We start from the raw sequence: 15,372 nt of genomic DNA on the forward strand, positions 1-15,372 counted from the left end.
GCACAGACATATCTGACCACACTCCCCTTCACAAAATCTCCTTCTCCTTCAGCTTCCTTACCTACACCCTACTAGTTCTGCTCCTATCATCTGAATGACTCTTCATCTTCTCCCCTTCCTTGTTCCCTTTAACTGCCAGGATTGGGGTTGCTCCCATGGTGGGCTGCTATCCCTTAGTATTCTTTGTCCTCCTTCTGCCATGTTACCAGTGGGCAATACCAATAATTATCATATTTATGAAGCCAACACACAGGAACACATTTCTCCTTTAGTGCTGTTTCCTCCTGTCTGAGTCAAAATCTCACTTTCTTTGATATTTTTTGGATACATAGGCACCAATTCCAAGCCTGAAAGAGAAACTAAGCTCTTAATTTCATCTCACTAACCCCTCTCTATTTATCTCTTTTCTCCCCATTGGAAAACTTCTCTATATTACCTGCCAATCAAAGTCACAACCTAGCAATGCTATTTGACTCAATTCCTAAACTTTGACACTCAGACGAGGAATGGGTCATCTTCTTTATATAAGTCTCTCTAAAGTACAGTCTTTCCCTATTGATTCATTCAACTAAAACAACTAGCCCAGGCTGGATCTCAGTCACTGCAACATCTTGTTATCTACCCTTGATCAAAGTAACATTACCGTTCTCATCCTTAACAAGACAAAGACTGTTATGCTCCTCCATCATTTTAACCATGCCTCTGCATCTCTTCACTGTCTTCTGTTCTATTCTGTAAAAAATATAGGCGACCTGTCTTGACTTTCCCCACCATGACCCGTACCAAGAGGTCAATTTGCACCTCTTATTGGCTCATGATGTCAGCTACCATCACCGTCTTGGGAATGTTTCAAAGAAGCACTTGGCATACGCTCCCATCTCATATGAACAGCTTTGGTAAATGTTCTCAGCACTCTCCTCTAATCCTCCTTATAACTTTCCTTTGCTAAGACACCGTTTCACATGCACGCTAACACACACACACACACATAACAGTGTAGCACAGATGTAGCACTGAGACCACTACCAGTACTTTTCCTAAAAGCATTTCATTGTTTCCTCATTCTTCCTGCCTGACTGATTTCTTATTTCTTTTCCTGACTTAATTTACAAGATCTCTGAGCTGGTCCCCTGAGCATCTTCCTTTCCTCAGTGTTTCTATTGCACCTAACTGTAGGGCTCTGGGAGGGGTATTCTATACATGACACAATGCTGGAAAAAAGTAATTACAGTGAGAGTAACAGGAGAGCAGGTGTTTCAGGTGAAACATGCTGCTGCTAAAGCATGAAAACAGAGACACATCACCTTTAAGAATTAAGTTCCTCGAAACACTCTGCAAAAAAATCTCCTCCAAGTAAGCAGCTTTAGCTGGCTTTGTAGTAGCCTCCGTACACTACAACTTTGTGTTTATATGAAAAATGCACTTCAAACTTGCCTCCTGAGCACTTGGCAGGATCCAATAGAGGTAGCACTACAAAAATGCAACAGAGAAGGAGGGCATTTCCTAGAAGAAAAGATTTCCATTCAAGACTAGAAACAAGAGGGAAAGTGGCTGAAACAGACCCTTGGATTCCCAGCACAGGGCAGGTTCTCACTCCAACATCATGAGACTAGTTGAGTATATGCAAGAGCCAGGCATGTAAACAAGAGCTAAGGGCCAGGACACAGACCAAAATCTACTAAGGGACCTTACGAAGAAGGAACAAGGAACAGATGAAAAAACTCTAAGGAAAGCTGAGATGTGCTAGGAAGGTCGTGTCCAGCGACACTGAGTGTGCAAAAAAAAGCATTTTCCTCCCTCTAGCACCTGAAAGGTCGAAGTGCTGGTAGAACGCCCAAATCAAAGGGGAGAGCAGCATGAATGAAATCCCTGCAGAGGAGAAGTGGAGCRACTGATACCAAGAGCAGTGCCATGAAGAGAGAGCAGCAAACACATCTGCAGGTAGAAGGGAGAAACAGTGAACCATAAACTCTGACACAAAGATGTAGACAGCAAATTAAACCACATAAACACACGAAACACAAATGAGCTGATCGGTGCTATTTATTCATTCTGAGGAAAGCAATTTTGTCGGATACATTTTGAGAAAGGAAGGAAGTAGAGATTCAGCTGGTAAAGACCAGCAGAGGCAGCAGAAAGAGCCTTTGAGGCCAGTAAAACACTACTTGTATTCTTAGGTGTGGAACCATGACAGGAGGACATAGAGAGACAGCTCCTAAATACCGATGTGGTAGGTCACCTTCAGGCTGCCAGCAGAAGAAGGGAGCAGGCCTTGGAGGCAGGATGCAGGTCGTTAACTTAACACAGGAGCTGCTTCCTTGTGACGGCCCAGAGGGATGCAGAACAAAATCTGCYTAGGATTCAATGTGCTGAACAAAGCTCAGGGAATAACGGTAGAACAGCAAAACCAAGAAAAGCTATAGGAAAGATGAAAGTGGGCACGACTACTCTACAGAGGAATAATTAGCAGCAGCTCAAAACATTAGGCTTAAAGGGTGGAGGGGAGTGGGGCTGAGGGAAGTCAAGAAAGATTAAGAAAAGTCTGAATATACCAAAACTCTTGTGACTTTCAATTCCAGCCCACACCTGTTTCATACTGATGTTGATGGGGAGAAATAAAAGTAATGTCCAGTGGTAGAGCAGCAGGAGCACTTAGTGCCATTTCATCCAAAAGTATTGCCTACCTACTTTTCAACCTTGCCACAAGAGCTGGCCCTCTTGACTAGAGAGGATCTAGAAAGGATACTGCCACTAGAAAGCTCCTGCCACTATTCGCTCCACTGATTACGTCTTTGACATGAAAGTTGAAACGATTTACTTTGCTCTCAAATACAACACTAATTACCAGGGACTATCAGGTTAACATTATCTGCCTTTTCCAACACCACTCAGCCACCCCACGAAACAGCACATATTCAGAAGTAACTCTACCACCTTTAGGTTATGTCAAGAATAAAAGCATTTAAAGAGTTTCTTAGCCTCCTCTCCACTTTGGTTCATCAAGAAAATCCACAGTATCTTAACATTCACCACAAAGATACACAACCATCAAATACCATCTCATACCTCCACTTTCCAGCTAGTATAAAGCCCTCTTTGCTTTAAACATGTCCTGCAAGAGCACCCTCACATGAAAAGCAGGATACAGGTTCTTGAATGCCCAGTTCCAGGAGTGGGTAACAGGAACCAAAGTACTGAGTGCTCCTGTTTCACACATTTTCCCAGAAAAAGGAGATCCCATCTGTTCTACAGGCTGCTGGTCCCGACACCCCATCTAATTACTACCACAAGTTCAATTTCAGCAGAGCAGCTCAGCAGAGTCTGCATAGCCTGCTCGCATCCATGTAATCTGTTGACACAATATGGGAAAGAGTAAAATAATCTGTAGATGCTAGAAGGTGAAGCAGTCAAAAACTGACCAACCAGGATAAGAAAAACGGATAATTAAAAATGAAAGAATTAATCCATCTACTCTTTTCCTCAAAAGTATCACAGGCTCTTTTTCTGCTCTCTTAGGGGAGCAGTGACATTTATGCCTCATACAGCAGGCTGCACAAATGCACACATCACAAAAAGAGCCTCAAGTCACAGCTGGAAGGAAGTGGGGCACAATGGAAACACAAGGTCTTCCAACTAACTACAAAAGAGTCCAGGACTTCCCAAAGAAACCTGTTTTCACTCTCTGTATTGCACCAGAAGATGAGGCATTTCTATTAACAGATACTGTAGTCCTGAAGAAGCAATTCAAACCATATTTTCTTCCTAGCCAAATACTCTTAACCACAGGGATTCTTACAGACATAGAAAGTCCATTCCTGCCAACACCACGTACACTCAAGGTCATTGGATGACTCTTTCCATGTCAGAGGTCTCATTGATGAAAGAGCACTTACTACAAAGTTTAGCAAGAACAGACAAGGAGAGGGGAATAAGATAGAAGAAAACAGAAGCGAGTCAGACAACAAGGCACTAAGTCAGTTACAGGATATGGTGAAAGAGCTTGCCTGAACAATTTTAGTCAGAGCACAGACAGAAGTCCCATCCACACCAAGAACAGAGTGCTTGTACAGTTCATAAGGACATCTAATTTTATACGACTGACAAGTCTTACAGATAACTTCAGAAATAATAAATCAAAATGAGGGCACTAGTGAGCAATGGCAGAACAACTACTGACCAAAGGAGCAGAATTCATTGCAGACTGTCAGGCAGACACAACTTCTGCAACCATGTTAGCTTAGACTGAGACCCAGTCAGTCAGGAGAAAGCATAGGTCACCATTTAGGTGATATCTCCAAGAAGCACACAGATTCTGGGAGGAGTAGGCAGTGGTTTCAGTACAGTATCTTGAAACAAGATTTTGAGCAGGACCCAAAAGAACCATAAAACTTCTCACATACAGTCCTGAATCTGGTACTGAAGGCATATTCCACCCGTGGAAATGAGAGACTGCTACCTAAAACTGTCCCTTCATTCTTAAATGCGCATGTGTAACTCTGCACTCTTGAAGAGTTGCCATGCATCATACAGGGAAGGCAAAGTCTAGCTTACTAGCTTACTTCTTCCCTCAGTCTCATCTCCAGTCTCACCCCAAGCAAATACAGCTCTCATCCTACGTCCACTGGTATTACCAGTGTAATATGCACAGAAAACATCTTCCCACAAAGCCGGCCTTTGGAAAAATAACTTTAACAAACAGAAAAACAATGAGACAAAACCACTCCCTTTCCCCAAAAGCTCCAATCTTCAACACTGTCAGATGCAAGTTGTGCAAATTATTTTCTCTGCTTTGTGTGTGTCAGACCTGAGTCCCTGATGCAATCCACGGCAGTTGCAAAGAGCCTGATACCAGAGCAAGTGGCTCAAGGGAACATGCTGCGGTTGCTGAACCGAACAGCAGCTGTGTACCCAGAGTTCAAGCACTTTCTAAGAATGTGTGCCGTGAATATTACTTTCCTCTGCCTGCTGTCTTCAGAGGCTTGCTGGAAATCTTGCCTCAAGAACAAAATTTGAAGCTGGTATTTCAAAGTGTTCCGAAATTCACATGCACTTTCGGTTTTTATTCTAAAAAGAAATAATATCAAGGAGCAATGGCATTAACTGTAGAAAATTAAGCATTTTAGTGAGAAGAAGCAATACTGTACCAGTCATGTCACGTTTTGCATTCCCTTCCTAAATAAAGCGACTCTGTACAGCCGCAAGTCCCTGATACCTGAGCAAGATACAAAGCGACTGAGTGAAAGAGGAAGATCTCCCCCTCAACAAGTTGTACCAGCCTGAAAACAATGGAAATTGCTGCTGAGTCACACAATGCAAGATTCTGAGGATACAAAAGTTTCAGTGAATCACGAAGAAGCCAGAAAGCAGCCTTCAATTTTTACAGAAATCCACCTGAATGACAGGAATATAAAAAGATTATCAAAAGGTGACAGCTCATTTTTAAAGGACCCATTTAAAAGACCAATTGATATTGGGGTCACAAACACAGAGGTACAGTAGATGAAGCTATCAGACTATATTCTTGAAAAACTGCATGTGGAGAGACAGCTTAGCGACCACCAACTATGCCTCACCTAAATTTGACTCCATCTTTCCTTTCAGTGTGCCCAATGGGCTGAATGTTACCATCTTTTGACTATCCCCTCAAGAACAACAGGGCAGGAGAATTTGTGCTTGCCACCCAGGTCCCCAGGAAGAACAGCCCCCTGCACCTCACATTACAGTGAGCGGCAGAGCAGGGTTGCCTGCGTGCTCAGCCCACAGAGGGGGTAGGCAGGCTTTTGGGAGACGGGGTGGTTTTTGGCAACCTGCTGCAAGCATATCACTGCAAGTAGTCAAAATAGTTGCCAAAGTCACAGCAAAAGGCAAACACACAAACAGACGAAGAATTTCATGGGACAATTCCCACCATCTCTACTTTGCTGCTTAGGAAAGGGCAACGTGGGCTGAAACATGCTTGTACCTGTGTTGTAAAGGTCTTTGCCTGTCCTTAGGGGCAGAGCACAAAACATGGTATAGGGTGCTCTTATATGCTAAATGAAAATTCATTGACGTTCATAAGTGTAAGCATTTGAATATTATGGGAAAACAAAGGACACAGCTGGCCAAGAAACTCTGCATTACAAAATTTTTATGCTGTGATTATATAACATTTGGGGCTTTCAAATTAATTTGCCTTTGTTGCAGTACCTGCAGCAGAGCCAATGCAACCCGACAGATTTCCGGTTGTCTCTTGTGTCATGGTAATTGCAACACAGTAACTCTTTCAAACAGCCTTAGTAATGCAATCTCAAAAGTGCTCTGTGGTCTTCTGGACTGAAGGATGCTATATAAAGGTCAGCCACTCATTAGAAACAGCCGCAGCCTCACTTCTCCGCAGTTTCCAACCAGACATCAGACAACATTTGCCTGTATCATGGGGAAAGGGAGGAGGAAAGAGATACCACAAGGGGCATATTTAAAGAAACAGTGTATGCAAGAAGAAGCTGAATAAAATTGGAGGCTAAAACCCTCCTGATGCTGCTCTCTTCCAAAGATATTCTCCAGTTTTCCAGGAGATGCTGAAAGTATATACATAGATACACATGGCCCAACAGTCTGCAAACTGAGCACTATCGCCCATGGCAGCACAAGCGACAAATGAACTGACACAGATGGCTACCACCCACTCCCCATCCGCTCCCCATCCTAACAGCCAAGCAGGGAATTGCCCCACCACTGCAGAGACTGGCTGCGCACCAGCGCGCCTCCCGCATGGGTCCCGATACTCATCGTGCCGGCCCGCAAGGAGCCGTCGCAAACCTGTGGCTGCTGTGAGCTGGTGCTCAGCTCCAACCCCAGCTGTTTCTCTAATTACATTAAACACCAGAATTCAGCTGCAGCTGCTCAGGCTGCTTCCAAAAGGACTCTCCTTTTAATTAAAAATTTGCTATTAAAAAGCATTAAATTGTGTAATACAAATAATTCTCTAGAAATCATCTGTTCCAGTAGCTAATGCTGACTTTGTTAGAGCAGTAACTAATAGCAGCAGGACAGTTAGCTAACAGGACATACCATGCTGCTGTTAACCCGTCCCTTAGGATCATGGAGTCTTCCCCTCCTTGTCCTCCCAAATCTGACACCAAGCAGTTACAGTAGGCTGGATATACACCAGCTTGCTGTAAACTCCCCAAGCCCACAGCATTTCATACCAACTGCAGTTTTAAAGCTCTGGAAAATGAAAGAGAGAATGAGTTTGTTAACACTTGACTCCTTTTAGGCAGAACCAAACTCCTGCAAGCTCCGCATGGAAAGACAAGGAACAGTCCTAAGAGAATATCAAAAGCCACACACACACTCAATTTTTTTCAGCATTGTCCTCAACGAAACATTTTTAAGAGCTCTAGCCTAAAATGAGGTCAAGACAGTGATCTTCCTGCCACAGTTTTTTTTGTTTTGTTTTTTACATTTCAGCACCAACTAGACGCTGTTTTTTAATTGTCATTTTCCAATGTCTGTACTGAAAGCCTGAAGTTCAGCACAGGATACATAACATTCAGTATGCCCTACTCACACATTACACAAGCCAAAAGAGTGCATTAGCAGGAATATTTCCTACTTTCCTGAAAAAGCTGCAATCATGACCATCCAGAATTGTTAATAATAATTTCTGATTATACATGTACCAGATAAGCAAAGTACTCTTGATAACAGGAAGTATTATATGGGTGCTTTTTCTAAAATAAAATAAGAATACTAATAAAGAAAGGAAAGAATCTCAAGAATCTTTAACAAGAAAGTATCTCAAAGAAAATACATGGAAAACATCCACTTTATTAGAATTAATAAAATATTTTAAAACGGGAGGCTATGACAAATTTTAGGTCTCTCATACAGGCTCCGTAGCTTTGCCACCAACTTCTCTGTCATCAGTGACGACTCAGCCTTCAGCACAGCAAAGCAGTGCTCCAGTCGCCATGCAGGCAGATGCTCTGCCTGATCCCCTCCCTTGCTGCACTAACCTGATTTTCACAACTCCTTTCTCACACTGCCCAGGAAAGTCAATCTGCAGCTCTCCCTTCATCATGCAAGTTGTTGCTTGCATGATTTGCCTGGACTGAGGCCACCCTCCATTCTGCTTGGTGCTCAGGGGCTGCGGAGAAACACATTTCTTAAACTACAGGAAAGACTATAGGAAGAGGAGCAGAAAAAGGAGAAAGCAAGAAGTAGTAAATAAATACTGGCTAGGAAAACAAGTAACAGAGAGAAGCAGAATGAGAAACAGAGAGCTGGCTGGCTGGCCGGGAGGCTGGGGGGCCTCCTCTCCGCCAGGCAGCTGTGGGCACACAGCTGGGCTGCACCAGCAGCGCAGGCACTAGAGGTACCACATGGGACCTCGCAGCTCAAAGGCTCAAACTTCCAAGCAGCAAAGCACTCTGTCCTGCTGATATTCTGCTGTTTTTTTCTTGGGCGAGGGAAGGAGAGCAAATTAAAGGTGTAGAGAGAAAAACATCAGTGTTTGAGCCCCAGAACCACAGCAACTGACCCTCCCCTCTGACAGCCCCATGCCACTTCCAAGGAAAAGCTGCTCAGTGACTGTGAAAGCTGCGAACCGTAACTCTTGCTACAAGGTGTCTTCCCTCCTTCCCCACACCATCTCCTCTGCCACAGCTTCACCTGAAGAAAGGAGCAGCCTCCCAGCAATCCCCCTGCACCTCTCACAGCAGGACAAATCACACCAGCAGTGGGCTGGACCCTGGAGTATCACATTGCTGAAACCCCTGAGCCTCCCCTGGGGCGCAAATATGGCCAAGCTACTGGAGAATTCCCAGTGTTTCAACTATTCTTTGCATGTAACATCTCTTCTGTCCCAATTGTAAAGGCAGTCTGGATGTCTGCAGCCAAAACCAAGGAAATTTGCTGTTTACAGCAAAACACAGCCTACAGTTTCTTCTTGTTCACAATGGAAATGATTCAAATCTCTTATAAAGAAAAGGTTGATAGGAAAACATTCCAAGTGGCTGGAGGAAAAAAAAATAAAAAGAAAAAAAAATGAGGGTCTGATTAACAAGAATAATTTCTTAAAATGAAGAAAGAGTGAACTTTAAGTTGTGGATCAAACCATGAAGGCAACAAATCCAGTACGGGGTCTGCAGATGTGGTCAATGTATCCTGTTTCCCACTCAGATTACTGATGAGTGTTGTGGTGTTCTCTAACTGCACTGCAAAAAGAAGCACAAAATCCTTCTTGGTCTTTGCAGCAACTCATACCTTGATCACAATCATCGCTTCAGTGCGCACAGACTGGAGGCCTTATTTACACATCTATTAAAGTCATTCCCAGGAGAGAGGCAGAGATACCAGGAGGAAATACCATTTGTCAAAGAAAGTAAAACTGAATGAGGCCAAAAAATTCATCTAATCCACAGGAGATTTTTCTACAATTTTCTCCCCATTTTAAATAAGGTTGTGTCCAAAATTATGGTCTATTCTGAGACAAGCCAACAGATAGAAGTTAAAACTCAAAATAATTAAGTGCAGGTGTATTTGGGAGAAACAGCCAGAAGTAGGAAAACCTGAAAAAGCAATAATTCTGATAGATGCTGAGGACAGCGGTTTACTACTGCTGTAAATTCCCTCAAAGAAATTAACTTTGAAGCACTGAAGCACAGGATATGAAGGCAGAAATCAGAAGAAGAATTTGGTTCTGTATCTTGGGCTACTATCTGCCTATCTTAACATACATATTTGTTTTATTGAAGACCTAAACGCAAGCAGCAAAGTTACACGATAACAGGCTAGAAGAAGGTAAGAATAACTAGTTAGAAAAACTAGTTAGAAAAACGGGCATATGAAACTAGCTTACAATGGTGTATACAACTCATTGAAAAAATCAAACATACTCAAAATTGCTCACTGTCAAACTGGAACAATGTATCAAGTGATATCTTCAAGTGTTTGTCCAGTCCAACACAGTTTAACATTTGTATTAATTATCTACATGATGTAATATATGGCACTGTTATTAAAGATTATATTACTGTGAGAGGAGCTGCAAGCATATCATAATATCAGAAGAGAAATCAAAATGGTCTTTACAAATTCAGAGTGAACCCACGCATAGTGAATTTCTTCCTCTTTATTTTAATGAGGACAAAAATAGTGTTCACTTTGGTAGGAATTCTCATCTATCCAAGATGGAAAAATGATTTGCTTGCCAGCAGTTCTGCAGTGGTCTGGGGCAATAATGGGTCAGAAAGCAAATGTGCATCAACAATGTATTCAAAAAGCAAGTTTCACAGGTTGATAAGCAAAATAAAAATATCTTTGGTATGACAGGTGAAGCAATTCTTCCCCCTATAATCAGCACATGCATGGCCTCAGTTAGAGGCTTGTCATGTCCAGTTCTGGGCATCACATTTCTAGAAAGATGTGAAGAAACTGGAGAGAGGCCAAGGAACTGGAAGAAGAAAAAAAAAAAAAAATACTGGAGCTCTAGAAACATGATGTATGAGAAAAGATTGAAAGAACTGGGTTTGTTTAGTCTAAAGAAAAAAAGAAGACTGAAAGGAGACATGATAACAGTCTTCAAGTATGTAAAAGCCTGTTACAAGAAAGAAAAACTACTTTCCACATATACTCTGGATAGAACTAGAAATAACAGGCTAAGACTAAGATAGCAGCAAAATATGTTTTTCTGATGTCTAGCTGATAGAAGAATTAAACATTTAAAAACTGCCGCTAGGAGTTGTGGAATCATTACAGGTCTTTAAGAACAAACATGCCTGGAATGGGTCAGGTATCAAATGTTTTCACAGGAATACTGAATGGACCGTATGACTTCCTGAGGTCTAAGATTGTGTCGTAGGCCTAAAATTTTATTCTTTTATTGCTATTTGTGACTGTCCATTGAGTTTAGAATGACTGATCTCTTTATCTTAAAATAAAAAAACTTCTGTTCTAGGAAAACAAAAAATGCTCTGCAGAAAATGAGAGAACCACTGACCATATACATTCCCCACAAGTGACTTTTCCAAAGCATAATACAGCAGGAGACAAGCAATGTCGCTCATTGCAGATAAGAAACCAGCTGTAGAATTGAACTAGGAATGTAATATGCTCGTTTGCAGTGGAGTTTACCCATAAAAATGTTTTTCCTCTTGTATACAATGTTTAAATTTTGAGATGTCTGACAAGAAGAGATGTAAGAATCGATTAAAAGGACAGATGATGGGAGTGAGAAATTAAGATCAAAATAAAAAGTGAAATGATCTTTAAACTATAATTGCAACAAGTCTTATGGGGCAAAAGAAGCTTGGTAGCTAACTCCTAGTATGAGCTTTAGTCACTCTGTATACTGTCAAGCAATAAATTTACAGGCCAGTATATTCATCACTGCAAATTACTGTAGAAGAGAATGACTGCTCCTCTCCTCATATTTCTACAACTGTACTCCGATATAATGAACAGAAAGCTTCTTCAGCTCCTTCAGCTGAAAGGCTGCCACTCAGGTGCTCTGCATTTTGTGGGGTCCTGAACTAACGGAAATTGCTCCTTCATTGCATGTGCAACAGGCTACAGATACTGGTCTGCAGGGTATGCTGTAAGGCACCTTTCCTCTCCCAGGTCTTTAGAGGATAGGAGCAAAAAATTAGGAATCTGAAAGTCAGGAGATGAGACAGATGCTGTGAAAAAAAAGTCATCTCCACTGATGAAACTCATTATTTTTGAGGGAAATTTTCTATCTTTAGGGAAAAAAATCACAAACAGCAAAAATCTAAGCATATCTGGAACTGGAAAAGTTCATCCAAATGAACTTTTCATTTTCATTCAGCAACACAATCATATCAGTCTCTTAGCTAATGCAATCAGAGGCCTCAGTCTAGATGGAACTTGAAAATTTAGCTAGCTCTCCAACATTATCAGATTAAGTCTGAAGCACAGTGCTACAGCTGCTTTGGAGAAGATTACAGTGCTGCTGCCAAAGTTCTCCATGCTTTGAGAGAAGAAACTTTTAGCTCCACAATTACCAAATCTCTAGAGTTTAAATGAATTTTCATTTTAAAATGTGTTTTTGTAGAACATATTCATCTAAACGGGTTATGAAAAAGGAAGGCAATGAAACTGCAGTACAGTTTTCCCAGACAGGAGTAATTAACAGTAGCATGGTCAAAGATGGCAGGTTGGTATTTCTTATTTATTTTTTCGAGAAATTAACCCAAGTTACACCTTAGCTAAGGTTCTAGAGCTCTATTTATTTAAAACTCATAAAAAAAAGAGATAATACACTCTCCAAATTTCTTACTCAAAGCAACTTACAGCAAACAATGTAAAGTTTCACTAATGAAAAACATAAGGCAAACTTCTATGGCACTTTGGAACAAGACAGAATTCATGTCCTCCCTCTCCAGTTTAGTAAATAATGTATTTTTTGTTTGAAGCTTGTCTTATTTTCCCCTCCTCTTTTATTTGAAGTCAAAATTATTCTCTGGACTCCACCACTTTTTTTTTTTTGCCCACTGTTGAAGTGGGCAATTCTTTCTTCCCATCTGTTTCACTGGGGGAGAGCACAAAACAAACAAATAAACAAACAAAAAAACCTGCATGCAGGATAACCATGGAAACAAGCCACACGAAAGAGACACTCAGCAAAAGATAAAAACAAAAAAACCCCCAAAACTTCAGGAGCAGAAAAAAGTTATTGGCTCTTTTGTTTTCAGAGCAAATGACCACTGGAATGAGAAGAGACAACATATTAATCCACTCTCTCTTAAATTTGGGTATCTCACTGAATACAGCCTTTAAATGGATGCACAGAAAAGTGCCAAGAAGAGGAAGTAGAAGAGAGGTGGGGGGAAAACACACACAACTCTGCTCACTCCCATTGCAGCACATGCGCCAAATGAGGACAGAGCTGGGCATCAGCCGAGCATCAGGGGCAGCCCTGCCAGGAGGAGCAGGCAGGAGCACAGCACATGTCGGTGCACACTTGGCCCAGGAGGCTCAGGGACTGGGACACAGCTGTTTGCAGAATTTGTCAAAGGGAGAAGCTAAGGCGATTTCAACAGGCACATTTGACTAGAGTTGTTGTGAATATTCAGAATACATTTCCTTTCTTACTGGGCGCAAGAATGAGCCATTTGACTCCTGTCTCACCTCCCTGTCCCTCTGAGTCCAGAGAAGCTTACCGATATTTGGATGCTTTAAGAGTCGGCAGATTCGAGCTTCACGTTCCAGTTTCTGATGATCTGAAAGAGAATAAGAAATATGACATTAAGCTGCACAACTCTGAACTAGGCTCTTGTTCATATTCAGTGGAGAAAGAAAAACAGTGACCCAGAGGGCTGTGTGAGACTGGAAATTGCTGGAATGCAACCATCTCCCAAAACCTTACAACTGTTTGAGTCGAGGGCTGTGTGGATATCCACAGCCAAGGCTGCACAGGACCTCCATGCCTGCTCCAGAGCTGGGGCTAAACTGGGTGTTTTCTGCTTCGATTCCAAGTGAGCAGTAGCACAGTTAAACACACCACTCTTCAGCTGCACAAAAATATAAAGTCAGTTTTAGTGAAATCTGTTGTGAGACTTACCCCCCTTCTCCAAGGCCAGAGAGGAGGAGGAAGAGTCTCTGAAGAGATAACCTGCACGAAATGGGAAAGGATCTGCTGCTGCCCCAGAGAAACACTGGGGAAGAAGGGCAGGGCAGGAAGGAGAAATACATGGCTACTGCTAGGGCACAGCTGTCGCACGGAGTAAGGAACACTGCCAGCTGCAGCCAACCATAAAGGTAACCATACTTCAGTACCCACGGACGGACTTGCTGGTGAAATGCTGCTGATCAAGCATTTCGAGATCTGCAGGCAAGAAATGCTGCCTAAATGATAACTGTGCTTAGTCCAGCCCAAAGGCAATGTCAGTTTGAGCAGGACTGTCATCTGGATTAAAGAAAAAAAATATCAAGGAGAGCAAAAACAGTTTCTTCTCCCCTGAAATTTAACGTGTGGGGGCAAGGAAAGGTGAAGGAGCTAGAGTAACCCTGACACTCTCAGCCAAGAAGCAGGGGGCCCTTCTAGTCACTGATGCTCAGACAGAAAGGAGATTTTTTCCACAAGAGCAATGATTGATCCCTGACTTTCACTACAAAGCCCCCATCCCCTCAAGTGAAATGCTCACATCAGACAAGCAGAGCTTCACTGAAAGGATCTGAGAGAAGCAAATCTTTCAGGCAGCCCTGGCAGTTACTAAACTCTAGGCCTCTGGGGAATGCAGATGCCTAGAAAGAGGCAAGAAACAAGGACAGCCCTTCCTCCCAGCCCACCCATCAAAAGGGCAAAGAAAGGGGAACTGGCACCAGTCCCTGCTCCCTCATGACATTTCTTCTCTATCAGATCTTCAGCATGCAGCCTTGAAAGCACACCTTCTCTGCATCCCCTGTGACACACAAGTCTTTTCCACAGGAGTAAGCAGGACACTAGGCTGGTTGGGCTATTCAGCAGACCACTAGCAGAAATGTAGCACCCTCTGATTTACAGGAACCCCACTAGAGAGCCACTTCAAAGCCATCCTGCACTGCTGCACCTAACAGCCTACGCAGCTCTATGGTCTCTGCATGGCCTTCCCTTTCCTTTGCACAGACAAGCTTTGGGCAACCATTCCCTTCCCCATGAGCAGAAAGGGGAGACCAAGACAGGTCTCTGCTCAGAATCCCTCTCTCCTGGACTCGGAATAGCAGCTCAGGGCACTGCAGAATTTCTGTCTTCTTTCCCACTGCTGAACTGTAGAAAATGTCCCAGTTAATATTTTATATGGGCTGAGATGTGCCTACATCCTCATCTGCTACTGTTCAGGGACGGGGGAAAGTAAATTACTCCTTTCATCTCTCTTTCCTTCTCAGTCCTGGAAATTGTTGTTGCTGTTGCATACATTTCACTGTTCTATGCCAGAACCACTCCAATAAAGTAGCAGACAGCAAGAAAGGCTGGAGTGGTTCCACGCTCCCGAGGTCTTGGTGCAATGCAAGCTCTTTCTCGCCTGCACTGCTGGCGGGGGCCAGGGGGAGACTGCCTTGGCTTCCCTTTTAGAAGCGTCTCTCACAAATGAAGTTCTGCAAAACACTTGCATGGCAACAGACTGCACTGCACCCTCTGCACTCGGGCCACATTCCTATAGCAGGACCAGAACTGATGATAAACTGTCCATAAGCTGCTCGCACGCCTGGGTCTTGCAAATTCCCTGCTTTCCCTCCCAGCTCTACTTGGAAGTCCTGCAGAAGGGGATCCTTCAGCCACCCTGATCACATCGCCCTTGGGCCCAGTTACACTTGCTGAGAATCTGTTCCCAAGCACAAGGACACTAGGAAGCAGACAGCAAAAGCAGCTGAGCAAAGGGGGAAGGA

General features: G+C 42.9%; 1 protein-coding gene across 11 annotated transcripts in view; it reads right to left on the reverse strand.

The window, feature by feature from the left end:
• Positions 1–15,372, reverse strand: part of CAMK2G (calcium/calmodulin dependent protein kinase II gamma) — a 237,098-nt gene that overhangs the window by 55,545 nt on the left and 166,181 nt on the right. For all 11 annotated transcript variants that reach the window (XM_026055831.1, XM_026055825.1, XM_026055829.1 and 8 more), the window contains exon 3: positions 13,167–13,226. In XM_026055831.1, the coding sequence (XP_025911616.1) occupies positions 13,167–13,226 (60 nt within the window). The remainder of the gene's footprint in view (positions 1–13,166; positions 13,227–15,372) is intronic.

This window comes from Apteryx rowi, unplaced genomic scaffold, assembly GCF_003343035.1.
Source record: "Apteryx rowi isolate R43461 unplaced genomic scaffold, aptRow1 scaffold_126, whole genome shotgun sequence".
Taxonomy (NCBI): domain Eukaryota; kingdom Metazoa; phylum Chordata; class Aves; order Apterygiformes; family Apterygidae; genus Apteryx; species Apteryx rowi.